At 45.8% G+C, this 20,588-nt stretch overlaps 1 protein-coding gene across 3 annotated transcripts in view; it reads left to right on the top strand.

Moving 5' to 3' along the window:
* TENM1 (teneurin transmembrane protein 1) overlaps positions 1–20,588 on the top strand; it is a 555,347-nt gene that overhangs the window by 509,272 nt on the left and 25,487 nt on the right. For all 3 annotated transcript variants that reach the window (XM_047082126.1, XM_047082125.1, XM_047082124.1), the window contains 4 exons: positions 936–1,302; positions 2,734–3,244; positions 16,051–16,223; positions 17,314–17,549. In XM_047082126.1, coding sequence (XP_046938082.1) covers positions 936–1,302; positions 2,734–3,244; positions 16,051–16,223; positions 17,314–17,549 — 1,287 coding nt within the window. The remainder of the gene's footprint in view (positions 1–935; positions 1,303–2,733; positions 3,245–16,050; positions 16,224–17,313; positions 17,550–20,588) is intronic.

Below are 20,588 nucleotides of genomic sequence, written 5' to 3'. Positions count from 1 at the left end.
AATTCCCCACCTCCTGATTCCTAATCTGAGTGAAGGGCTCTCATACCCTCTCTGCTGTTTCTTTCTCATAACGTGGAGAGTCAATACCTAATGACCCTTCCAAGGGCTTTGCTAGACCATGAGTCACTTGAGGGCAGAGGATGTGTCATAGTATTCTTCTGAATCCCCAAAGCCTACCACAAGACTTAGCCCAAAGAAGGTAGTACTCAATGAAAGAACAGATCAACCCGTTTGCAAGGGACAGATGGAGTGAACCAGGTCAAGCTAGATGGCAGTACATTACAACTTAGGATCCCATATCACCAGCTGATAGATTGTGCCTGAGTGTTCCACAAGATGGATGCTATGTCTGTGCTAACGGAAGGTCCTGTCCCCAAAGGTTGCTGTTAGAGTAAAATCTAGTTTCTCCAGTACCATGTTTTCCAGAAGCCTCTATGACTTTGTTCTTCCATGTATCTACAGAATAGTAAGAGAGAACTGTATATCCTAGTGACCCAGAAGCCCTAGAACGTTGGTCCTCAAACTTGAGTGTGCAGCAGAATATGCTGGAAGGCTTACTAAAACACAGATGACTGGGCTCCCACCCCCAGAGTTTCTCATTCGATAGGTCTAGGTTGGGGCCTGAGAACTGACATTTCTAACAAGTTCCCGGGTGATGCCGTTGCTGCTGGTCCGGAAACCACATTCTGCAAAACGCTACTCTAGAGGATCCTTCTGGAATTATTGAAAATGAATTTACATTATGGTGAAAATAGTAAAAATGATAAATAGGTTTCCCCAGAAAAGTGTGATCAACCATCCTCCCCCAGCTTTGCCAGACCAACGTTGCTGAAATTCACGAGATAGGGAAGCGATAAGCCAATTTTTCTTTTAAGGTAAAACTGCCCCTGGAAAGAAATTGTAACCTAACGGTGTGTGTTCTGCTCTTTTCGCAGGTGCGATTAGAGTGGCCAACAGACCTTGCGGTCAATCCCATGGACAATTCATTGTATGTCTTGGATAACAACATTGTGCTGCAAATCTCTGAGAACAGGCGCGTGCGGATCATCGCGGGGCGCCCCATTCACTGCCAGGTGCCAGGCATCGATCATTTCTTGGTCAGCAAGGTGGCAGTTCACTCCACTCTGGAGTCTGCTAGGGCCATCGGCGTGTCCCACAGCGGGCTGCTTTTCATCGCCGAGACAGACGAGAGGAGAGTGAACCGCATTCAGCAGGTCACCACCAATGGAGAGATCTCCATCATAGCCGGTGCTCCCACTGACTGTGACTGCAAAATTGACCCCAACTGTGACTGTTTCTCAGGTATGACCTTTTTAGCAATTCACCAGCTCCCTCTCTGTTTCCAAAAGAAAAACGCGCATCAGAAGAGTCAAAAGGAAACACAGAGTGTTGCCTGTGGACCCTGGGATAAGCGAGTGGAGAAAGCGATGGGTTGGGGTTATGAAGCCCAGTGTCTGGTCGTTGGTCTGCAACCAGCCGACCAAGTGATGCTGGACAAGCCCCAAAACCTCTTGGGGACTCGCTTACCTCATCTGTTAAAGAGGTCACTTGTCTCGGTTTTATCACCTTGCTGGCTTGAGGATAAACTAGTGTAACAAAATCTTGATACGGTTAAGTTAAGATCACTATATGAATGTAAGATCATAACACTGTTTGTACTTTAGAGAAAAGGAAAGTAGGTAAAACCTGCATTTACTGATTTACCCAAGGCGAAACTCACTTCCCCTAAGTGACTGGTTTCCAAATTAACCGTGTTTGCTATTTGAAACCCAAAGAGGCTAGAACAAGCTGTTTGGAGGACATAGGGGCAAAATAAACTCCCACAGTGGATGTTTCTCAGGACATCACTCTGCTACTTTGATCGCTTAAAACAAACAAACCAAAAAAGAAACCTTTCTCCCTAACCCGTAGTGCCCTTTACTTCCAACTGAAATATATTTAAAAAAGAGCCTTTTCCCCCAAACATGGAGCAGATATTCCAGATAGCAAACAGTCCTCTAAATGTCAACCGATACATTTATTGCTGGGATGTGGCGATCCCTCCATGCTACCTGCAGTCCTGTTAAACTGCTCACCCAGGCCCGAATCATTCTCTTAACCTTTGCCTTTCCTTGGGCCAGAGGAATCAAGAGTGAGCAACTTGGTCAGTAACGACTTTGGATCAATATTTCCAATGTTTTCCTGGACAATTAGTTTTATAGTTATTTTGCTAACTTATATTTTTCATTCAGGGCAAATCTGATGTTTATTCCAGTTATCAAATTTGATGTTCTGAATAATTGCTGCACTTACAGACTTAGTGTACTTTGACAATGTGACCATGGGCAATAGCCAAAGAAGGGTCCTCTAGGCACAGTAGAATTGCAAAGTCCTGAGGCAGGTCCACAAGCACTGACACGCATGAATCGCCTGGACTTCCAGCCAGATTTCGTGTGGCTCCCATTATCCGCTGTTTTTTCGCATCTTGCGATACGATACTGAATGGCAGGGTAGAGGATGTCACAAAACCGGTGTTAACTGAGATAATCGCATCTTACTGTTCGTCTTCACTGGTACTGACTCAAGAATTCTGAGGAAGTTTCAGATTTGTCAAGGGAAGGGCATGCAGAGAGTGTTGGTTCACTGGTTGTTCCCTTTAAAATGACTACTGATGCACAGCGATTTCTCTTTATGGCTGTGTTCTTAGAAATGCTTGCGATGACGATTATTAAAACCACGGTCTCTCTCTCACAGGTGATGGCGGCTATGCCAAAGATGCAAAGATGAAAGCCCCTTCCTCCTTAGCAGTGTCACCCGACGGTACCCTTTATGTCGCAGACCTTGGGAATGTTCGAATTCGTACCATTAGCAGGAACCAGGCCCACCTGAACGACATGAACCTTTATGAGATTGCTTCACCTGCTGACCAGGAGCTCTACCAGTTCACTGTCAATGGAACCCACCTGCACACCTTGAACTTGATAACAAGGGACTATGTATACAATTTCACCTACAATGCCGAAGGTGACTTAGGTGCAGTTACCAGCAGCAACGGCAATTCTGTGCACATTCGCCGTGACGCAGGTGGGATCCCCCTTTGGCTTGTGGTGCCCGGTGGGCAGGTGTACTGGCTGACCATAAGCAGCAACGGAGTCCTGAAAAGAGTGTCAGCCCAAGGCTATAATCTGGCCGTGATGACCTATCCTGGAAACACGGGGCTTCTAGCCACCAAAAGTAATGAAAATGGATGGACGACCGTTTACGAGTAAGTTTCTCATTCTCAGCGTAGGCTTTGTTAAGCTTTTATTTGAAATGGTATTATAGTGGGGAAATGGCTTAGTAATTGCCGGGGGTTGCATGCTATTTTCTCGTAAGAACCACAATAAAAAAAAAATCAAAAGTCACGGAGAAAATTTTACCTAACTCCTAGGGTTCAAACCCATTTCTCCAGAGCAGTTTTGCAGAGCATAATAGTAAAAACATAGATTGAATGAAGAAGCAGGTGTGGCACGGCAGGAGACAGGAATGAGATAGAAGTCCATGTACTCAAGAAATTTACAGCATAGCTGGGAAAACAAGGTAGAATTTCATTTAAATAACAAAACTAAGAAAATAGTTCGAAAGCAACAAAGAAGCAGTGTGGCTTCACTAGTGTTTATTGATCCCTGTGGGGTTTCATGAACGAATAAATGAACGTGTGCCCAGCCCAGCCAAGCCCAAGTCAGTATAAGCTGCTGTGGGAGGTAATAGAAGTCAGAATATAAGAACTAGACCCTGGAAAGCAAGTGTGAAATATGTAGGGCAAACGCTGAGCAGGAGTGGCTGCACTCCATTGCCTGCTTCTTTGAAATGTGGAGCCAGACACCCCTGTACAGGTCTGGGCTTCCTCGGTTTCCCTGCACGAGTCAGAGAATCTGGCGTGTTGCAGCGTTCACAGACTGGACCTGGGATGGCTTTGTTTAACTGGGAATTAGCACAGGGTGTGTCTGACAGCAAGCTTCTAGGAGGTGTCGGAAGGAGACCATTGTCCTTGCCTTTTCAAGCACAGACAACCTTGTTTGCAGGTCAACTCACTTAGAAAGCTAGTCTGCCAGCCCTTGGCAAGCATCTTTTCCACAAAAGGGAATTGCTGAATTTTTAAGCAGTGCACTGAGTGAAGATCATCTATGGAATCTGAACCCAGAGTCCGCAATGGCATTAAAGTCGAAAAGCGTGACAAGTGGAAATGTTAAGTATGAGGGGTTCCCGGTGTGACTGTTCTGTGAGGAGGCAGGCATCGTGAAGGGGCTTTGTCCAATATCCTGCAAGCCTCCAGAGGAAAGGGACAAAACAATTGGCCTTCACATTTTGGACCGTTTCCCAAAGAAATGCCACTTATACAAAAAAGCTGGACAGCTGTTTTAGTTTCGCTTAGAAATAAACGTGTTTAGTTGTTGCTGTTGCAAGTCGTACTCTATTTTTTGAAAAATTTCTTACATCTTAATAAGAGTCATAAGAGCCCCTGTTCACTGAACGTCTACTATGTGCCAAGTAGTAGGCTAGGTGATTTCCGTACATCATTTTACTTGATCCCCAGAATAACAACATGGGATAGGTGCTCCTGGTGTGCCTATTTTATGGATGAGGAAACTGAGGCACAGAATGGTTAACTTGTCCTGGTTCACACAGATGTCCAGGATTCAAACTCCCAACAGTCTGTCTCAAGAGCCCAAATTTGTAAATACACTACCCTGAAGAAAGATAAAGTTTCTAATGAGAATGTCTTTTTCAAAAGTTCATGCAACATCCCACCGCACCTGAAATTAAACAACTGTTTCGAAAGCTAATGGTTGACTTCGGTCAAGCAACAAGAAATGGCTGAAGTATTAACTACTTTTCAAAATAACAGCTCAACCATTCATTCATTGAGTCATCGATTCATCACATTGTACACTTTACATATATACAATTTCTTTGTCAATCATACCTCGATAAAGCTAGAGGGGAGAAAAACCAAAAGTAACCAGTTTATTCAACAAATATTTATGGAGCACCTAATCGGTGCCAGTCAGTATCAAGTACTCTATCCCCCTGGGGCTGGGGATACAGCTGTGAACAAAACAGATAAAAATTCCTACCTTCGGGGCACCTGGCTGGCTCAGTCCATAGAGCACGCAACTCTTGATCTCAGGATTGTGAGTTTGACCCCACGTTGGGCATGGAGCCTACTTAAATGTTTTTTAAAAAATCTCTACCTTTGTAGAGCTTACATTACGCTGGAGGGAGACAATAAAATGTACAGAAGTTCAGATGGTGATAAAGTCCTGTGGAAAACTAAAGCGGGGTAAGGGAGATCAAGAGAGTGGGGCCGAAGGGGTTTTTATTTTGGGCTGCGTGGTCAGACAAGGCCTCACTAAGAAGGTGACATTTCAGTAAGTCCCTGTAGGACATAAAGGAGTAAGCCATATAGATATCTAGGAGGAGGGAAGAGAGAGAACATTCCAGGCAGAGAGAATAGCAAGTGCAAAGGCCCTGCAGCCAGTGTGACTGGAATGGAGTAAGAATAGTGGGGAGATAAAATCAGTGAAGTGGCCAGGCCTACTTTATGTAGTACTCTGTAAAGACTTTGACTTTTATTCTGAAGTGAGATGTAGAACCACTGGAGAGGTTGAAGTAAAGGAATGATGTAATGTGACTTAATTTGTAAAGAATCAGTCTGTATTGAATCCATCAGACCGTCTGGTGGAAACAGGGGAGCCCGGTGGTGGAGAGAGGAGGGGTCTGCGATACTCCAGGCAAAAGATGACAACTTAGACCAGGGACTGAAGGCAGCAATACGTGGTAAAATGCTAAGTATATCTTAACGGTAGATTTAGCAGGACTTACTGATAGATTGGATGTGGAGTGAAGAGAAAGAGGGTTAGAGAGAACTCCAAAGGTTTTGGCCTGCGCAACTGGATGTTGGACTATTGATCAACACGAGGAAGAGTGTGCAAGGAATACATTATACTGGGCAGGAGATCAGGAGTTCAGTTTGGGATATAATCAGTTTCCTTAGACATCCAAGTGAAAATGTCAAGTAGACAATTGGCTATATGCATCTAGAATTGAGGGGAGAGGCTGGAGATTTCAAATTTGGAGATCCACATTTGGTACCCACCAGTGGTTAGAGTGTATTCAAGCCATGAGATGGGATAAGAAGAAAAGATGATGACTAGACCTGGAGCACACCAACGTTTAGAGCAGAGACTATGAAGAGAAACCGGCAAGCGACCAAGAAGGACAGCCCAGTGAAGTAGCAGGAAAAGCAGGAGAGTAGGATGTCCTGGGAGCCAAGTAAAACAGGAAAGAGTGATCAGCTGTGTTAGATACTCTGGATAAGTCAAGTAAGATAAGGACTGAGAATCGACCATTCAGTCTAGCACTGTAGAGGTCATTGTTCACCTTGAGAAGGGCAGGTGCCGTGGCACCATGGGGGACAAAAGCCTGAGCAGAGCTGGTTTCAGAGAGAATGGATATACACATGTTCACAGCAGTGTTACTCATAATAGCCAAGAAGTGTGAAGAACCGTTGTCCATCAGGACACGAGCACACAAACAAAATAGGGTACAAAATTCCATACCATGGAATGTTATTCATCCATAAAAAGGAATGAAGTTCTGACATGTTACAACATGGATAAACCTCAAATACATTATGCTAACTGAAAGAAGCCAGTCACAAAGGACAAATATTGTATAAAGTGTCCACAAACGGCAAATTCATACAGGCCGAAAGTGATTGGTGGTTGCCTGGGTCTGAGAAAGGGAATGGGAATTGGCTGATAAAGAGGATGGGGTTTATTTCGGGGGTGATGGAATGTTCTAGAAGTGGTAGTGATGATTGCACACATTGTGAATGCACTGGAAGCCACTGAATTATATACGTTAAAGTTTATTTCTTGAGAAAGAGTGCATGTGCGAGCAGGAGAGGGGCAGAGAGAGAGGGAGAGAAAGAATCCCAAGCAGGCTGTCAGCACAGAGCCTGAGGCGGGGCTCGATCTCACCAATGTGAGATCATGACCTGAGCTGAAATCAAAAGTCGGATGCTTAACCGACAGACCCACCCAGGTGCCCATAAATTGTATAACTTTAAAATGGTGGCTTTTATGGTATGTGAATTATATCTCAAGAAGAAGAAGATGATGATAGTGGCTGAGAGGAAGGAGATTGGAGACAATGAGTAAAGATTTCTTAGGAGTGCAACCATTGTGGGAAACAGTATGGAGGTTCCTCAAAAAAAAAATTAAAAATAGAACTACCCTATAATCCAGGAATAATACTCCTGAACATTTACCCAAAGAATACAGAAACACTAATTCAAAAGGATATATGCATCCTTATGTTTATAGCAGCATTGTTTACAACACCCAAGATATGGAAACAGCCCAAGTGTCTATCGATGGATGAAGGGATAAAGAAGATGCGGTGTGTGTATACAATGGAATATTACTCAGCCATAAAAAAGAATGAAATCTTGCCATTTACAGCAACATGGGTGGAGCTAGAGAGTATGATGTAAGCAAAATAAGTCAGAGAAGGACAACTACCATATGATCTCATTCATAGATGGAATTTAAGAAACAAAGGAAAGCAAAGGAAAAAGAGACAGAAAGACAAATCAAGAAACAGACCCTTAACTATACAGAACAAACTGGTAGTTACCAGAGAGGAGGGGGGATATAGTACGGGGATATAAAGAGTATACTTACCATGATGAAAAAAAGTAAAATTATTAAAAACTAAAAAAGATCTATTCTTCAAACTGTGTTCGGGGGAAGCTTCGAAGGGAATACCAGGTTATTTAACCTTTGGATCAAAGCTATTGGCACCATTTATGGATCTGTGGTAACTTTTTTTTTTTTTGGATTTGATTTCAAGGGTAAAGGATGACATTGATATGGTTGCAATAAATTATGTGATGCATGTAAGAAGAAAAGAACTCTTCTGAGAAGCTTTGCTGTAAAGAGGAGCAGAGAAATTGGAGCAGGGGTAGGGAGAATGGGGTAGGCTGAAGGAGTTTTGTTCTTGAGCAACGTAACAGTATATTTGTATACCGATGAAAATGATCCAATAGAGAGGGGAGAAGCTGACAATGCCAGATAGAGAATAGAATATTGTGGTCAGATCAGGTCGTGCGCCTGGTTCCCACTGGCAGCACGTTGATGCAGGCACCGTGTGGCAAGCAAGATACGCTGCGTGGAGCCCAGGCCTGTTACCAGGACTTGACTGGCAGTGAGTGAAAGGTATCAACATCGCTGTTGCCAAATAATCAATGTTGAGCCTCTAAGAGGTGAGAAATGCAGGCATTCACATGGGGGTAATTATGGAGTTTTACAGCCACAAAGTGACATTAGAAGTTATTTTAGGGGCCCTTGCATGGCTCAGTCGGTGAAGCGTCCAACTCTTGATTTCGGCTCAGGTCACGATCTCACGGGTGGTGACTCCGAGCCCCATGTTGGGCTCTGCGCTGACAGAACGGAGCCTGCTTCGAATTCTCTCTCCCCCTCTCTCTGCCCCTCCCCTGCTCATGCTCTCTCTCTCTCTCTCTCTCTCAAAAGAAATAAAAACTTTAAAAAAATGTTGTAAAAGAAGTTACTTTGCAAATGAGGAAACTGAGGCCCAGATAGGGACACACTCACCTCTTCACAGTTGCTCACCGGCTGAGCCTTGAGTCAGGTCTTTGAGCATCCAGTTCAGTGTTCTTTCCACTACTACCCTCACTGCCTTCCAGAAAAAAGAGGAGGATCTGGGATTGTTAAGAGTGACCATGGGAAGTCTGAGGAGCTAGACTTTCCCTCCAGGAGCAGGGAATGAGGAGTGTGATAGCACCATGAGAGAGAAAGGGGGCTAAATACCCACTTCTTCCTCCTCTCACCTTAACTCCAGCCAGGATTATGCTGAAACCCTCCTAACTGAAAAGCATCTGTGGAGAGAAAGCCCGTCTTCCTCCTGAAGCAGTCCATTCTGGTGCCGAACGGCAGTGCCCAATGTGACACTGCCCCTGTCCCTTCTTACCCGCACAGAAAAGCATGAGCAGTTTCCCACCCTGCACGACGTAACTGATTCTTCTTACGGTCTTCTCTATACAGAGTCTGACTTCTTTCACTTTTATCCTCCAAGGCGTTAAGCCAGTCCTGAACACTCCTTGGAGTTTTTCTCTGTCCTTCTGAAGCTGGGGAACCCAGAACTGGAGCCACTATTCTAGTCCAGGGTCAGAGCCCTGCCGAGGTCACTAGAGTATGGCTGGGCCGCTGCTGCCAGGCCCTCCTGACAGAACTCGAGCGTTTCTCCGAGGTGAGGAGGCTGCCTTCCGTGGCCATAGGGGACAGACTGTTTGCCAAGGTGGAAATGGAAATTCTGCTCTGAGAGGAGAGACAGAGAAGCAGAAACAGAAGCAAAATTTGGCAGGACGGAGGACTGCCGCGTCCAGGTAGCTAAGCCAGCAATCCATCCAGCTTCTGATTATCTGTGGCGATGGGGAGAAGAAATGACACGGATGACCCTGAACAGTGGGTCATCCAAATGGGATTTTAAAATGCATCTTGTGCAGTGGTAGTATGTGGGCTTGTATTAGGTAATGTGATGTTGTTTAAATAGTTCATTGATTTTCATAATTCCGTTTGACTCGGACCAGGCTCAAAATTGCACACCCCAAGTATTAGTACTTGATGCTTGACTGCCCCTACGCATCCTGAATGTCACGGGGAAAGCTGACCACAGACAAATGGCTCACGGAGAGGTGACTGTCAAAGCAGGAATACCGACCAAAGGAGGCAATTCTGGCCCGAGGGGGCTGGCGGGTTCCTAATTGCAATGACCCTGCCACAGCGGGGGCCCACGGGAGGGGCCCAGCAAACACACAGCAGGCAAGCCTTCTTTGCCCAGGAGCCTGCAAGAGCGGCCAGGATGCCCTTGCTTGTTTCCCAAGCATTTCCCTGGCAGAGGCTTCTACTATAGTAAACTGGGAAGGTCCCAGACTGAGGCCAAAGCTTCAGTGTGTCACTGCTGCTGGTCCAGGCTGAGCAGATAGTTCCTCAGGCCCTTGACCATGTGAGAGCCGTCCACTCGAGACTGTGACTTTACATGATTTCTTGATCCCTGGTCTACTGTATTCTCTCTCTTTCCGGCCCTTGTTAGCACAACCCCCTGCCACCCCCAAAAAAAGCCATCCACTGACAAATTGGAAGGCCCTCATAATAGCTCTGAGTGCCTTCTAGGCTATTTTATAAATGCCCGATTTTATGGAAGGTGGCTAATGAGGGATTCTCCCTCCTCCCTGGTAAGATTAGAAGTAGAGGGGAGGGGCAAAGCAAACAAGCCATGCCTCTGGGGGATATACCTGCCTGGGCATAGGATGTGATTCCCATGGAGAACTGGTTATGTAAATGAATAATCGGTCTAAACACATCAAAATGTTTCCAGTGTTTTCTAGAGTCTCAGAGTAGAGAGGGAACTAAAGCACCACGTGGTCCAGCCCCCTGTCTCCAGGCAGGTGAAGGATTTCAGTTAAACAAGAACAGAGAATTGTCAACCGTCCCTTCAGGCCTCCTGAGACAGAGACTCTCAACACCTTTGCTCAGTCACCTCTCCATGTATGTGCTTTATGCCCTTGATAAGGATCAAGAATGAGCAGACAGAACTGTCGTGGGTCACGCTGGGGACAACTGCAAGAGCGACAGGGAGTGAACAGAAGGAAGAGAGGCTACCGGCCTCCAGTAGGCCGGTAGGAAAGATTCCAGAGGCTGGTGGGAAGGATTAGCTGCAGCGCATAGGACATCTACATAGGCAGAGCCTGGCCTCCCGGTACCACCGTAGCCGGCTCTGTCTCTTCTGTAAGCACATTGGCTCTTGTATCCACCCATCCCTTCCGTTTCCACTGGTAGCATTTTATTTCACTCACTCAACAAGTAGATGTAGCGAGAATCTACTCTGTGCCAGAGAAAACAGGCACGAGTGAGACAGGGGTGCCCTCCCTCTATGGATAGGAGCTTACAAACTAGTGAGGAAGACAAATCCCAATGATGGGCCATCACAGTACACTGAATAAAGGCAAGAGGCCACCATCTTCCTACACAGACGAAGGCTGCAGCCTTCCAACATGCCTTCCTGCTCCACATATCCCCTTCTAAGATCTGCTGCCACCAAAGTACTGCTTTCATCACACTCTTCTCTCCCTAAAAGGCTTCTATGCCTCTCCACTCTCTACTGACTACCTGCTTTCCTTCAGAGCCTGGTACCCCAGTTCCCCTCTGCTCTGGTTCCAACATGCCTCTCAACCTTATCTCCCACTACCCTCCTAGAGGAACCTTGTGCCCCAGCAAGCCAGTCCTTTTTTTTTTTTTTGTAAAGTTTATTTTGAGCGAAAGAGCAGGACGGGGCAGAGAGAGAGAGAGGGAGGGAGAGAATCCCAAGCCAGCTTCACAATGTCAGTACAGAGCCCGAGGCAGAGCTCGAACCCACGAACCACAAGATCGTGACCTGAGCTGAAGTCAGACGCTTAACTGACTGAGCCACCCAGGTGCCCCAACCCAGTTCTTTTAAAGAACGTCCCAGCCACCTGCATGCTTTTCTTCATACCATCACCTCTCTTTGGAATGCCTTCCTCTCCACTCCCATCTCTACCTACCAAGAGTTGAGCGTTACCTACCTTCTAGAATTTAAATACCATCTCCTTCTCTTCCTTTTCTGTTCAGCCCAGCTGGAAAGACTTCTACCTCCTCTGAGCTTCTATAGCTTGTTTACAGAAGCACATGGCAATATTCTGGCATTAGAGTGATTTGTGTGAATGTCTTATCTGCCCCGCTAGGCTTTGAATTTCATTCAGCACTGTACCTCTGGTACCTCACACAAGACTGATACTTATTGAATAAAGGACAAGTGGAGATAGAAGGGCATTATGGACTTGGAGCCGAATCAAAAGAAGCCAAATGAAGTTATTGGTGAGGAAGGGGACTCCAGCATTTTCCACAGAATGCTTATATTAGGTTGGTTAGGTTTCTGGCATAAGAAAGGGAAAAGGGTCTGTTTTCCTTTAAAATATAAGTAATGAATTTCCTTCTATAATCTTTAATATTTTCTTCAAAGCAAGGTGGAGGAGCTTCTAGTTTTTACGCTGCATGGTTTAGCTCTGGCTTAAATTGTCCTCCAGGGAACAGGGCAGGCTATCCCTTATGAGAAAATATCAGACCAAATATATTTTTCATAATGTGTAAATATCACCCTACCCCAACGAAACTATATGCGCCCCCAGGACCAGAATGAATTCTGAACTTCCTTTACAAATGTCTTCTTTGCTCCAATGGGGGCATGCGCATGCACACACACACGCACACACATCCAGGTGCACGTGGTGTATCAAGGTGCTGAGCAGAACAGGAGTTATACTCAATTCTTCACTGATTGGTATCCTGCGAGACCCTCAATAGTGGAATTCTGTAAAATCGCGACAGGAAGGGACGATCTGATGGCAAATCTCCTCTTACTAGACCCGCTTCTGATGACTATGAAGACTACAGTCATCACCTGATCACACAATTCACCAGCCAGCATTCGCAGGCCTCGTTAAGCGAGTGCTACGCCGAGCCACGAGAAGGAGGGGCTTGCTACCATGTTGAGGGGCCTGAGGGGATGGGTTGCAGCATATTGGCTTGTACTCTGCACCAAAGGATGCAGGCACCAAAGGGAAACACACAACATAAGAGGTTTTGATTAAACTTGTATCTTTGACATTCAGTCTGGAAACATGCATTCCCCTGTGACGGAGAGAAAAACCTCAAGTAAGCCATAGGAAATCAAAGGCTCCCTTTATTTCTTATCCACTTTTGAGCAATCTTTCCAAAGTTGTGGGAATTATGCACTGATGAGTACTTCCGCCTGTCACTCTTCCTTGGGAAGTGACCCCACGGAAGAGAGGTGGGCAATATGTTTAGACCTAGGACCATACAAATGACAGAGACACCACGTGGAAGAAACCACCAAATGTGATTGCTAGGACTGACTGGCAGAACTGGGGTATGTCAGTGTGTTGGATAAAGTGCTTCACGGCTATTTTGGGGGTATTTCTTCCTTCATTTTTATTGAGATATAATTGACACACAGCACTGTAGAAACTTAAGGTGTACAGCCTAATTACTTCTAATATTGAGAAATGATTACCAAAACGAGTTTAGTTAACATCCATCATCTCATAAAGAGAGAGAGAGAGAAACAGTTTTTTCCTTCTGATGAGAACTTTTACGATCTGCTCTCTTAGCAGCTTTCCTATATACCATACATCAGTGGGAGCTATAGTCGTCATGTTGTGCATTACATCCCCAGTATTTATTTACCTTCTAACTGGCAGTTTGTGCCTTTTGACTACCTTTCTTCGATTCCCCCACCCACCCCACCTCTGGTAACCACAAATCTGATATTTTCTGAGTTTGGTATGTGTGGTTTCTTTTTTGTTTTAGATTCTACACGTAAGTGGGATCATACACTATTTGTCTTTGTCTGACATATTTCACTTAGCATTACGCCCTCCAGGTACAGTGCTTTGTTTATGATAGACTTAAAGTCAAATATGCATTTTCAAGAAGGATGCATGTCCAGCCATGGAAAGGAAATCAGGCAATATAACTTTCGAACTACCCAGCAACTGGGAAGGGCTATGGAAAATTCTACCTGATCCCCAACACCATTGTTTCTTTCACCAGAAAAGGATCAGGCAGCCACCTCCCAGCTAGATCTTTCCAGGTAATTACAGTCTTATCCAGCACTATTTATCTTTCCTCTCCAAATGTCCTCCTGTCAATTTGGAGAGTGGGGATGGGAACAGAATATGTAGGAACATGGCTGTGCTCTGGGGAATAAGCTTTTAAATGTATAATCTCAGACAAAGAGCACCAGTGACTGAGCTTAAAAGGTGTCTGGAGGAGAAGGGTTTAGGAAACCAGACTTATCCACTGGCCACTGCTAAGTCTCATTGGAATTTTTGGCACTTGTACCTCTGCTCATGGATGGCTCGGATGGCATCTGATCTTGTCATCTTGCCCTGAGGAGTGGACACATCCACTGCCCTCCCCTTTAGATGAAATCTTGCTTTAAAACAAGAGGCCGGGTGACTGAGAAAGAAGGAAATTGCCCCAAGCTGGAAAGCCTGTTGGGAACTTGCATGCATAGCATCTTAAGTCAGATTTCCTGGGGGAATGACCATGAGTGACCTTGCCATGATTTGAGGAAACCACTTAGAAATCAGGAAGGGTAATCCAATGAGGCAGAGTTGCTGTCGATGGATGTGAAACAGAGAGGAGCTGTCTGCATAATCCCGGCTGTGGGGCCCCAGTCTCCCTTGTGAGGAAGGCAGCTTCCTTCTCTCTGCTTCTTGGAAACACTTTGCCGCAGGGAAAAAGCAGCTTGGCACCCTGGGATGATTAAAGGTAGACGTTGTTTTCATATCCTGGAAGGAAGACCATGCCGACGGGTTGAGACCGTGCTGGGCACTCAAGCCCTTCCATGCCTCTTTCTCATCAGGGGCCTGGGATTTGCAGCCACAGAGCCCCAGAGCAGACCATGGGCAAACAGGCTGAGCCGGGCCCAGGATTCTGCCGTCAACCCCAGGCACAAACAGTACCCTTCGGCCTTTGCTTGATAATGAGGCCTTAGCTGCATAGTAGCAACACACCAATGACCATTTGGACTAAAATGCACTTAAACAAAGGATGCATCCAATTAAACGATTGGGCTTGGCATGTCTGTGACGTCAAATGACCTATCTGATTGTTTTTATATGCATACATGACTGTCTAAACCATTAGCATGTGTGTGTGCGCGTGCGCATGCATGCATACACGTGGCACCGAGCTTGGGGTGGCACTGTGTATAGCCCCAAGTTCAGTTCCGTCTGATAAGATAAGGTCCAGCCCCCTCTCCCAAGCCTACCAAAGGCTGGTGTGGGTTTTAACATTTGAGCAACTCTCCAGGCTGAGTTCTTTAAAACCTAGTGAACTAACACTAAATCACTGTGCCATTTTGCATAATTGTCGGGGGAGGAAATAGTGAAGCCAGACTTCGCCATCGTGTCCAGGCTGTACCCTGCTCACTTTGGGTAAAAAGAATATAATTGTTTAACATATTAAAAGCAAATAAAAGTGCTTAAATATTTTGTAATTTGCAACTTGAAAAGAAAACAGTAATGGGTTTCCAAGTGCATGCCTTTACTTTTAATGAAGTGTTTATTTTTCATGGTTCTATTGGCAATAAAAGAACAGCTCCACATCAAAAGCCTTCAGGGAAGCAGTTTCCATTTGGAGGACAGTGAGATTGCCAATCATTCCGACTTTTTTTTAAAAAAAGGAAACTCACTAGACTATATTTCCAGATATATGTTATTGCCTATTATCCCAGGTAATTATTTTTTTTGTCTCTTACTCATATAGGCAAATTACAACGCATTATGTACTATACTCTAAAAAGATTAAAAAAAAAAAATTGACACTGGGATCAGGGGGCTCCAGAATGTTTTGATGAACATGTTTCTATTATCCTCTGTGCTTGTTCATTTTGTTGAAAGAATGATTCATTCATTTCAAATTTGGCAACTTAAACGGCAAATATAATTTTCCTATCACAATGCAAAATCAGTTTATTGCCCTTCCAGACATTGGGGCGGTTCTTGCCCTTTTTTCCTTTGCCAACAGCACCCTCTGCTGGTGTCTGTTATCCATCACATCTAATGGGATCGACCCAAATTGCAAACGGAGGCCTCCCTGCAACATTACACACAGCAGGACATGATTCATAAATCAGTTTTCCACCCTGGTGATTCATTACCAGATATATTTTTTCTGTAAAACAGCACAGCTCAAGGAAGTCATCAAGAATTCAGAAGCTGCAAGAAATACCTTCGTTTGATTAATCATCTCTCTGACCTTTTTCTTCTTATTGAACAAGGTTAATAATACTTGTTATCACTCAAAGTTAAACTGTATTAGCTGCCAAGTGATTTTTATTTGCAAAGGCCTGTTATCACTGCCAAGAGGCTTCAAAGTCGGGATCGGTTACATTCCTCAGGTATGACCCCGAGGGACATCTGACCAATGCGACGTTTCCCACTGGAGAGGTCAGCAGCTTCCACAGCGACCTGGAGAAGCTGACAAAAGTGGAACTAGATACTTCCAACCGTGAAAATGTCCTCATGTCAACCAACCTGACGGCAACTAGTACCATATATATTTTAAAACAAGGTAAGGATACTTCCCACTTCGCCTATCTTAACTTCTGCCTTCAAACCGCTGCACGCCATTAATAAATAGAATTCGCTCCTGGCTGAGGAGATGGCTTCTCCTCCCTATTTTCCAGCTACAGAGGCTAAAACCCAAACGAAACCACACCTTTCACAAAGTTCACGTTGCCACATTGGGCCACATCTCTGTGGGAGCTGTGAGGTTAAATCCCTGCCAAATCCGCTCCTCCTTCAGGTCATTTCCCAACACTCAGCTGTTTGTAAAGCTCTTTCGGGCTCTGATTGGGTTATGTTAAAGAAACGAAGTCTGTGCCCCAGCTGAGATTAGCATTCTAGATCAGTGCTGACGTGAGGCAAGAATGTAAGTGAAACGAGAGAATTAAAATCTCATTCTAGTCAGAGAGAAAAGTAAGAATGGAAGAAAAAGGAAAGGAAGCCTGGAGGGAGGGAGGGGAGAAGGGGCAGAAGGGGAGAAGGAGGGAGAGGGAGGGAAGAAAACAGAAGAGAACGGAAGGGAGGGAGGGAGGGAGGGTTGCATTTGGCGGGAATGTCTTGTTTTCTCTCTGCCCAGCCATGAAGGACTGATTCCGTTGTTAGGTTATGGGCCCAGACGCCCGAGTGTGCAGAGTTCAGGTTCACTCTGAAAGGACCGGTGGTAGCAACCTCTGTCAGTGTTACCGTGTCGCTAGGTCAGCGGGTGTCCCCAGGCAGTAAGGAGGCAGAGTTGAACTTCGTCTTCTCCTTCTAGCTCCCAGCGTGTCAAAATGAGGAGGCCAACCCGCCAGGTCCCAGATGGATTCTGTGAGGGAATTCTTTAAAACTGAAAAAGAGAAAGCCAAACACAGCCTGCAGTATTAGGAATCTTTGATCCGAGAAACAAGGTACCCCAGCTATGAAAATAACGAGACCCAGACGGACAGAGAGCGCGTCGGCCTGTCAGAGGGGTTGGCTAGCCCAGAAGGCAGTTGGGCCCGTAGCGGCCCCTCTGCTCACCCCGCCCCAGACTTGCCTCCTGAGGCTCCGCCGGACTCTTCTCTGCCTGCCATGCTTCCCTTTCTCCCCCTCTTCCTCCTTTGCTCCTCTGTCTACAGAAAATACCCAGAGCACCTATCGTGTGAGTCCGGACGGCTCTCTGCGCGTCACCTTCGCCAGCGGGATGGAGATCAGCCTCAGCTCGGAGCCGCACATCTTGGCCGGGGCGGTCAACCCCACCCTGGGCAAATGCAACATCTCCCTGCCCGGAGAGCACAATGCAAACCTCATCGAGTGGCGGCAGCGCAAGGAGCAAAACAAAGGCAACGTTTCGGCGTTTGAAAGGAGACTGAGGGTAAGGCTTGGGACCCGACGCAAGATCCGCAACTGGCGGTTTAGGTTGGAAAACCACACAGCCGCCCTGATCCGAAGTCCCATCGCAACAAAGCTTTTCTGGGTGACTGACTAGCGTGTAGGATACACTAATTCGAGAGAGGGTGCTAACGGCTGATAATGGTTCAGTGTCCTTAAATGAACACTCTAATAGGAGCATTCTTTGTCATTAGCCAGCTGAAGTGCTCTGATAGTAGCAATTTCAGCCACCAAGAAAGTCTGGGTGGAGAAATGGGTTTAGTAGGGAGGCCCTCCAGAATCCCTCCCAGCGTGCTGGGGAGATGGTCATCAGGCTCACTACACTTGACCCAGCTCCCTGCTCCGGGGGTAGTTTATACTTTACGTGGAAGGACCCGGCAGGCACCCACACAAGGACATGAGACAACAGGCAACATCTGGGCAAAGGCAGGTGCAAAGGAGGAATCGGTGAGTGATACTATTGCCGTGAATACACTATGAAGGGCCAGAGGGGTAAAGGACTAGCACCCAGATGTGTCCGGTGGTGCTCAGAGACAGCTGTCCGGAGGACATGAAAGGTTTCAGGGTTTTCACGTCCTTACCAGGCACAGTTCCCCGCAGTTAACCAGAGATCTCTGTCAAACCTGCCTTTCTGCCACACGCAAAGCCTCCGAGCACCACAGCACTCTGTCTGCCTGTCCCTTCTTCGTGTTAGGATGATGTGACCAACTTTCCCAATATAGTAACATTCAATATCAGCCCCAGAGCAACTGCCAGCCCGAGGGAAACAATCAGTCACAATTGAGGCCGGGCCTGCCTTGAGTGCCTGGATACCCGGGAAGCTCGCGCTTTCTTCACTCACAGTACAAATTCGCTCCCGGTGAAAATGTGGTAACCTTTAGGCTGTGGAAATGCAACGCCAAACAACCACCCAATTCCAGTAAGAAGCGGTCAAACCAGTCCAAAGGCGTGACGTGGACAAAACAATCCAGCACTCACTTTTTCGGGCAGTTCTGTTGGTGACACACAGGCACAGACTTCAGTGATTTTGTAATGCCACTACAGCTGTCTACAGGCACAAGTCAATTGTCTGTTTTGATTCTACCACCAGTCTCCAACAGGACGTTTACTGCTGATATGTCCCTGAATTGAGAAGTAAAACCAGTCCAAAGAGTCCACCCCTCTCTGTGTGGGAGGCAGTGAGGGTTTCAGTCAGAATTCTAGAAACGAGATCTCCTGGGCAGAGCCGTAGATGGGGAAGTTAGATGACCTGGCTTAAGACATGCCTTTATTTTCTTCGCCTGTGAAATGAAAGTATCATGCTCAAGAAAAGTAAGAACTACGTACATATGGCTTATCAACCTCATGGACTCCCCGCAGAATAATTGTATCACATAAATGATCTCTTAGTGCCTCCCCTGGTTTACAGCCTCAAGAAAACATTATGAACCATATCAGGTACTATGGGTTTTCCCGTTCGTCAGGAAACCCCATCCTATACTATGTGACTTTGGGGTTTTCCACTTTCTAGGATAACCCGCCATTTTCTCCCCTCCATATGCACAGATAATGGAGAGACTATAAACTGTAACTTATACCTCATATCCCAAATTGTTCTTAATGTTGAAAAGTTAATGCTCATAAAACATTTGGGGCATTTGGGGGCCCTTTAGTGTTAAGGAGTGAAATATTATTTAGTTAACACTATTTATAATTGACCCATTTCCCTTCCTGTCGTACAGTTGAGCAGATTTGTGGAACTGCTTATAAGGGCAACAGATTCAGGACTTTCTCTTCTATGTGACTTCTAAGGGTACTTCCTGAGGTCCTGTGACACAGTGGAGCCCCTCAGCAGCTGAGTGGTGTCACCGTGCATGTCCCTAGAAACCTAACAGCAATCCTTTACATATGTTTCGTGCCCTAGAGTTAACAAAATGCTTTCGTAGCCAGGATTTTATTGGATCGCCACCACCGTCAATTGTTGCTATTCCCAACTTACAGATAAGGAGACTAAGGCCCAGAGAGGTTAAGTGATTTGCCCAAAGTCAAACAGCTATTAAGGATCAGAGCCAGCACTAAAATGTGGGTCTTCGCCTAGCGCACCACTCTTTCCACTTCATCATGCCGTGCTGCCTTGTTCCTTAAAATAATTAATCTATAAATCATTGCCCCACTCAGTGGAGCCACCTTGGCAGGGCCTGACTCCTCATTTCAATGCTGACAAAAAGAGACAAATAATCGACTCTAATGTACTGGCGAGTGTGGGTGGTACAGGACAGCTGGCTGGCCTCCAGGCAGGAGGAGCGTGGAAGAGGCAAGGGAAGGGAAGCTGCTTAACTGGCTAATTCTTACCTTCTCTCCCCATCCTTACGCATTTTTGTTTATACCGCTGCCTCGGTTTCCCCAGATGAGGCAAATCTGATTTAACGGAATGTATATGCTCCCTTAACATAGGTGTGAATCCAATTTTGACGAGGCAAGCTCTCTTCCCCTGCTGAGTTTATTATTTCAGAGATGGTACCCCTTCACTTCCGGTCACTTTTCAAGGAGCAAGCAGATGGCACGAGATGGAACGTTCTCTCTTCCTGGGCCAGATATGCAGGGTCCCATTTGTAAGCATACATGTACAGAACAAGCTTTTCCGATGCCCTCAAGGACCTCAAGGCCTAGACGGAATCATTTTATTTATGTATTTATGTATTTATTTATTTATTTATTTATTTATTTATTTAAATTCAAGTGAATTAACATACAGTGTAGTATTGGTTTCAGGAGTAGGACCCGGTGATTCATCACCTACACATGACACCCAGTGCTCATCCCAACAAGTGCCCTCCATCCCGCCCACTCCCCACCGGCAACCCTCAGTTTGTTCTGTGTCATTAGAGTCCCTTGTGATTTGCTTCCCTCTCTCTGTTTTTATCTTCTTTTCCTTCCCTTCCCCTGTGTTCATCTGTTGTGTTTCTCAAGGTCCATATATGAGTGAAATCATGATATCTGTCTTTCTCGGACTGACTTATTTCACTTAGCATTATACCCTCCA

Source organism: Lynx rufus, unplaced genomic scaffold, assembly GCF_022079265.1.
Source record: "Lynx rufus isolate CCGP_SWC_20201006 ecotype Redwood Valley unplaced genomic scaffold, mLynRuf1.p SCAF_19, whole genome shotgun sequence".
NCBI lineage: Eukaryota > Metazoa > Chordata > Mammalia > Carnivora > Felidae > Lynx > Lynx rufus.
This window is presented reverse-complemented; position numbering and strand designations above follow the sequence as displayed.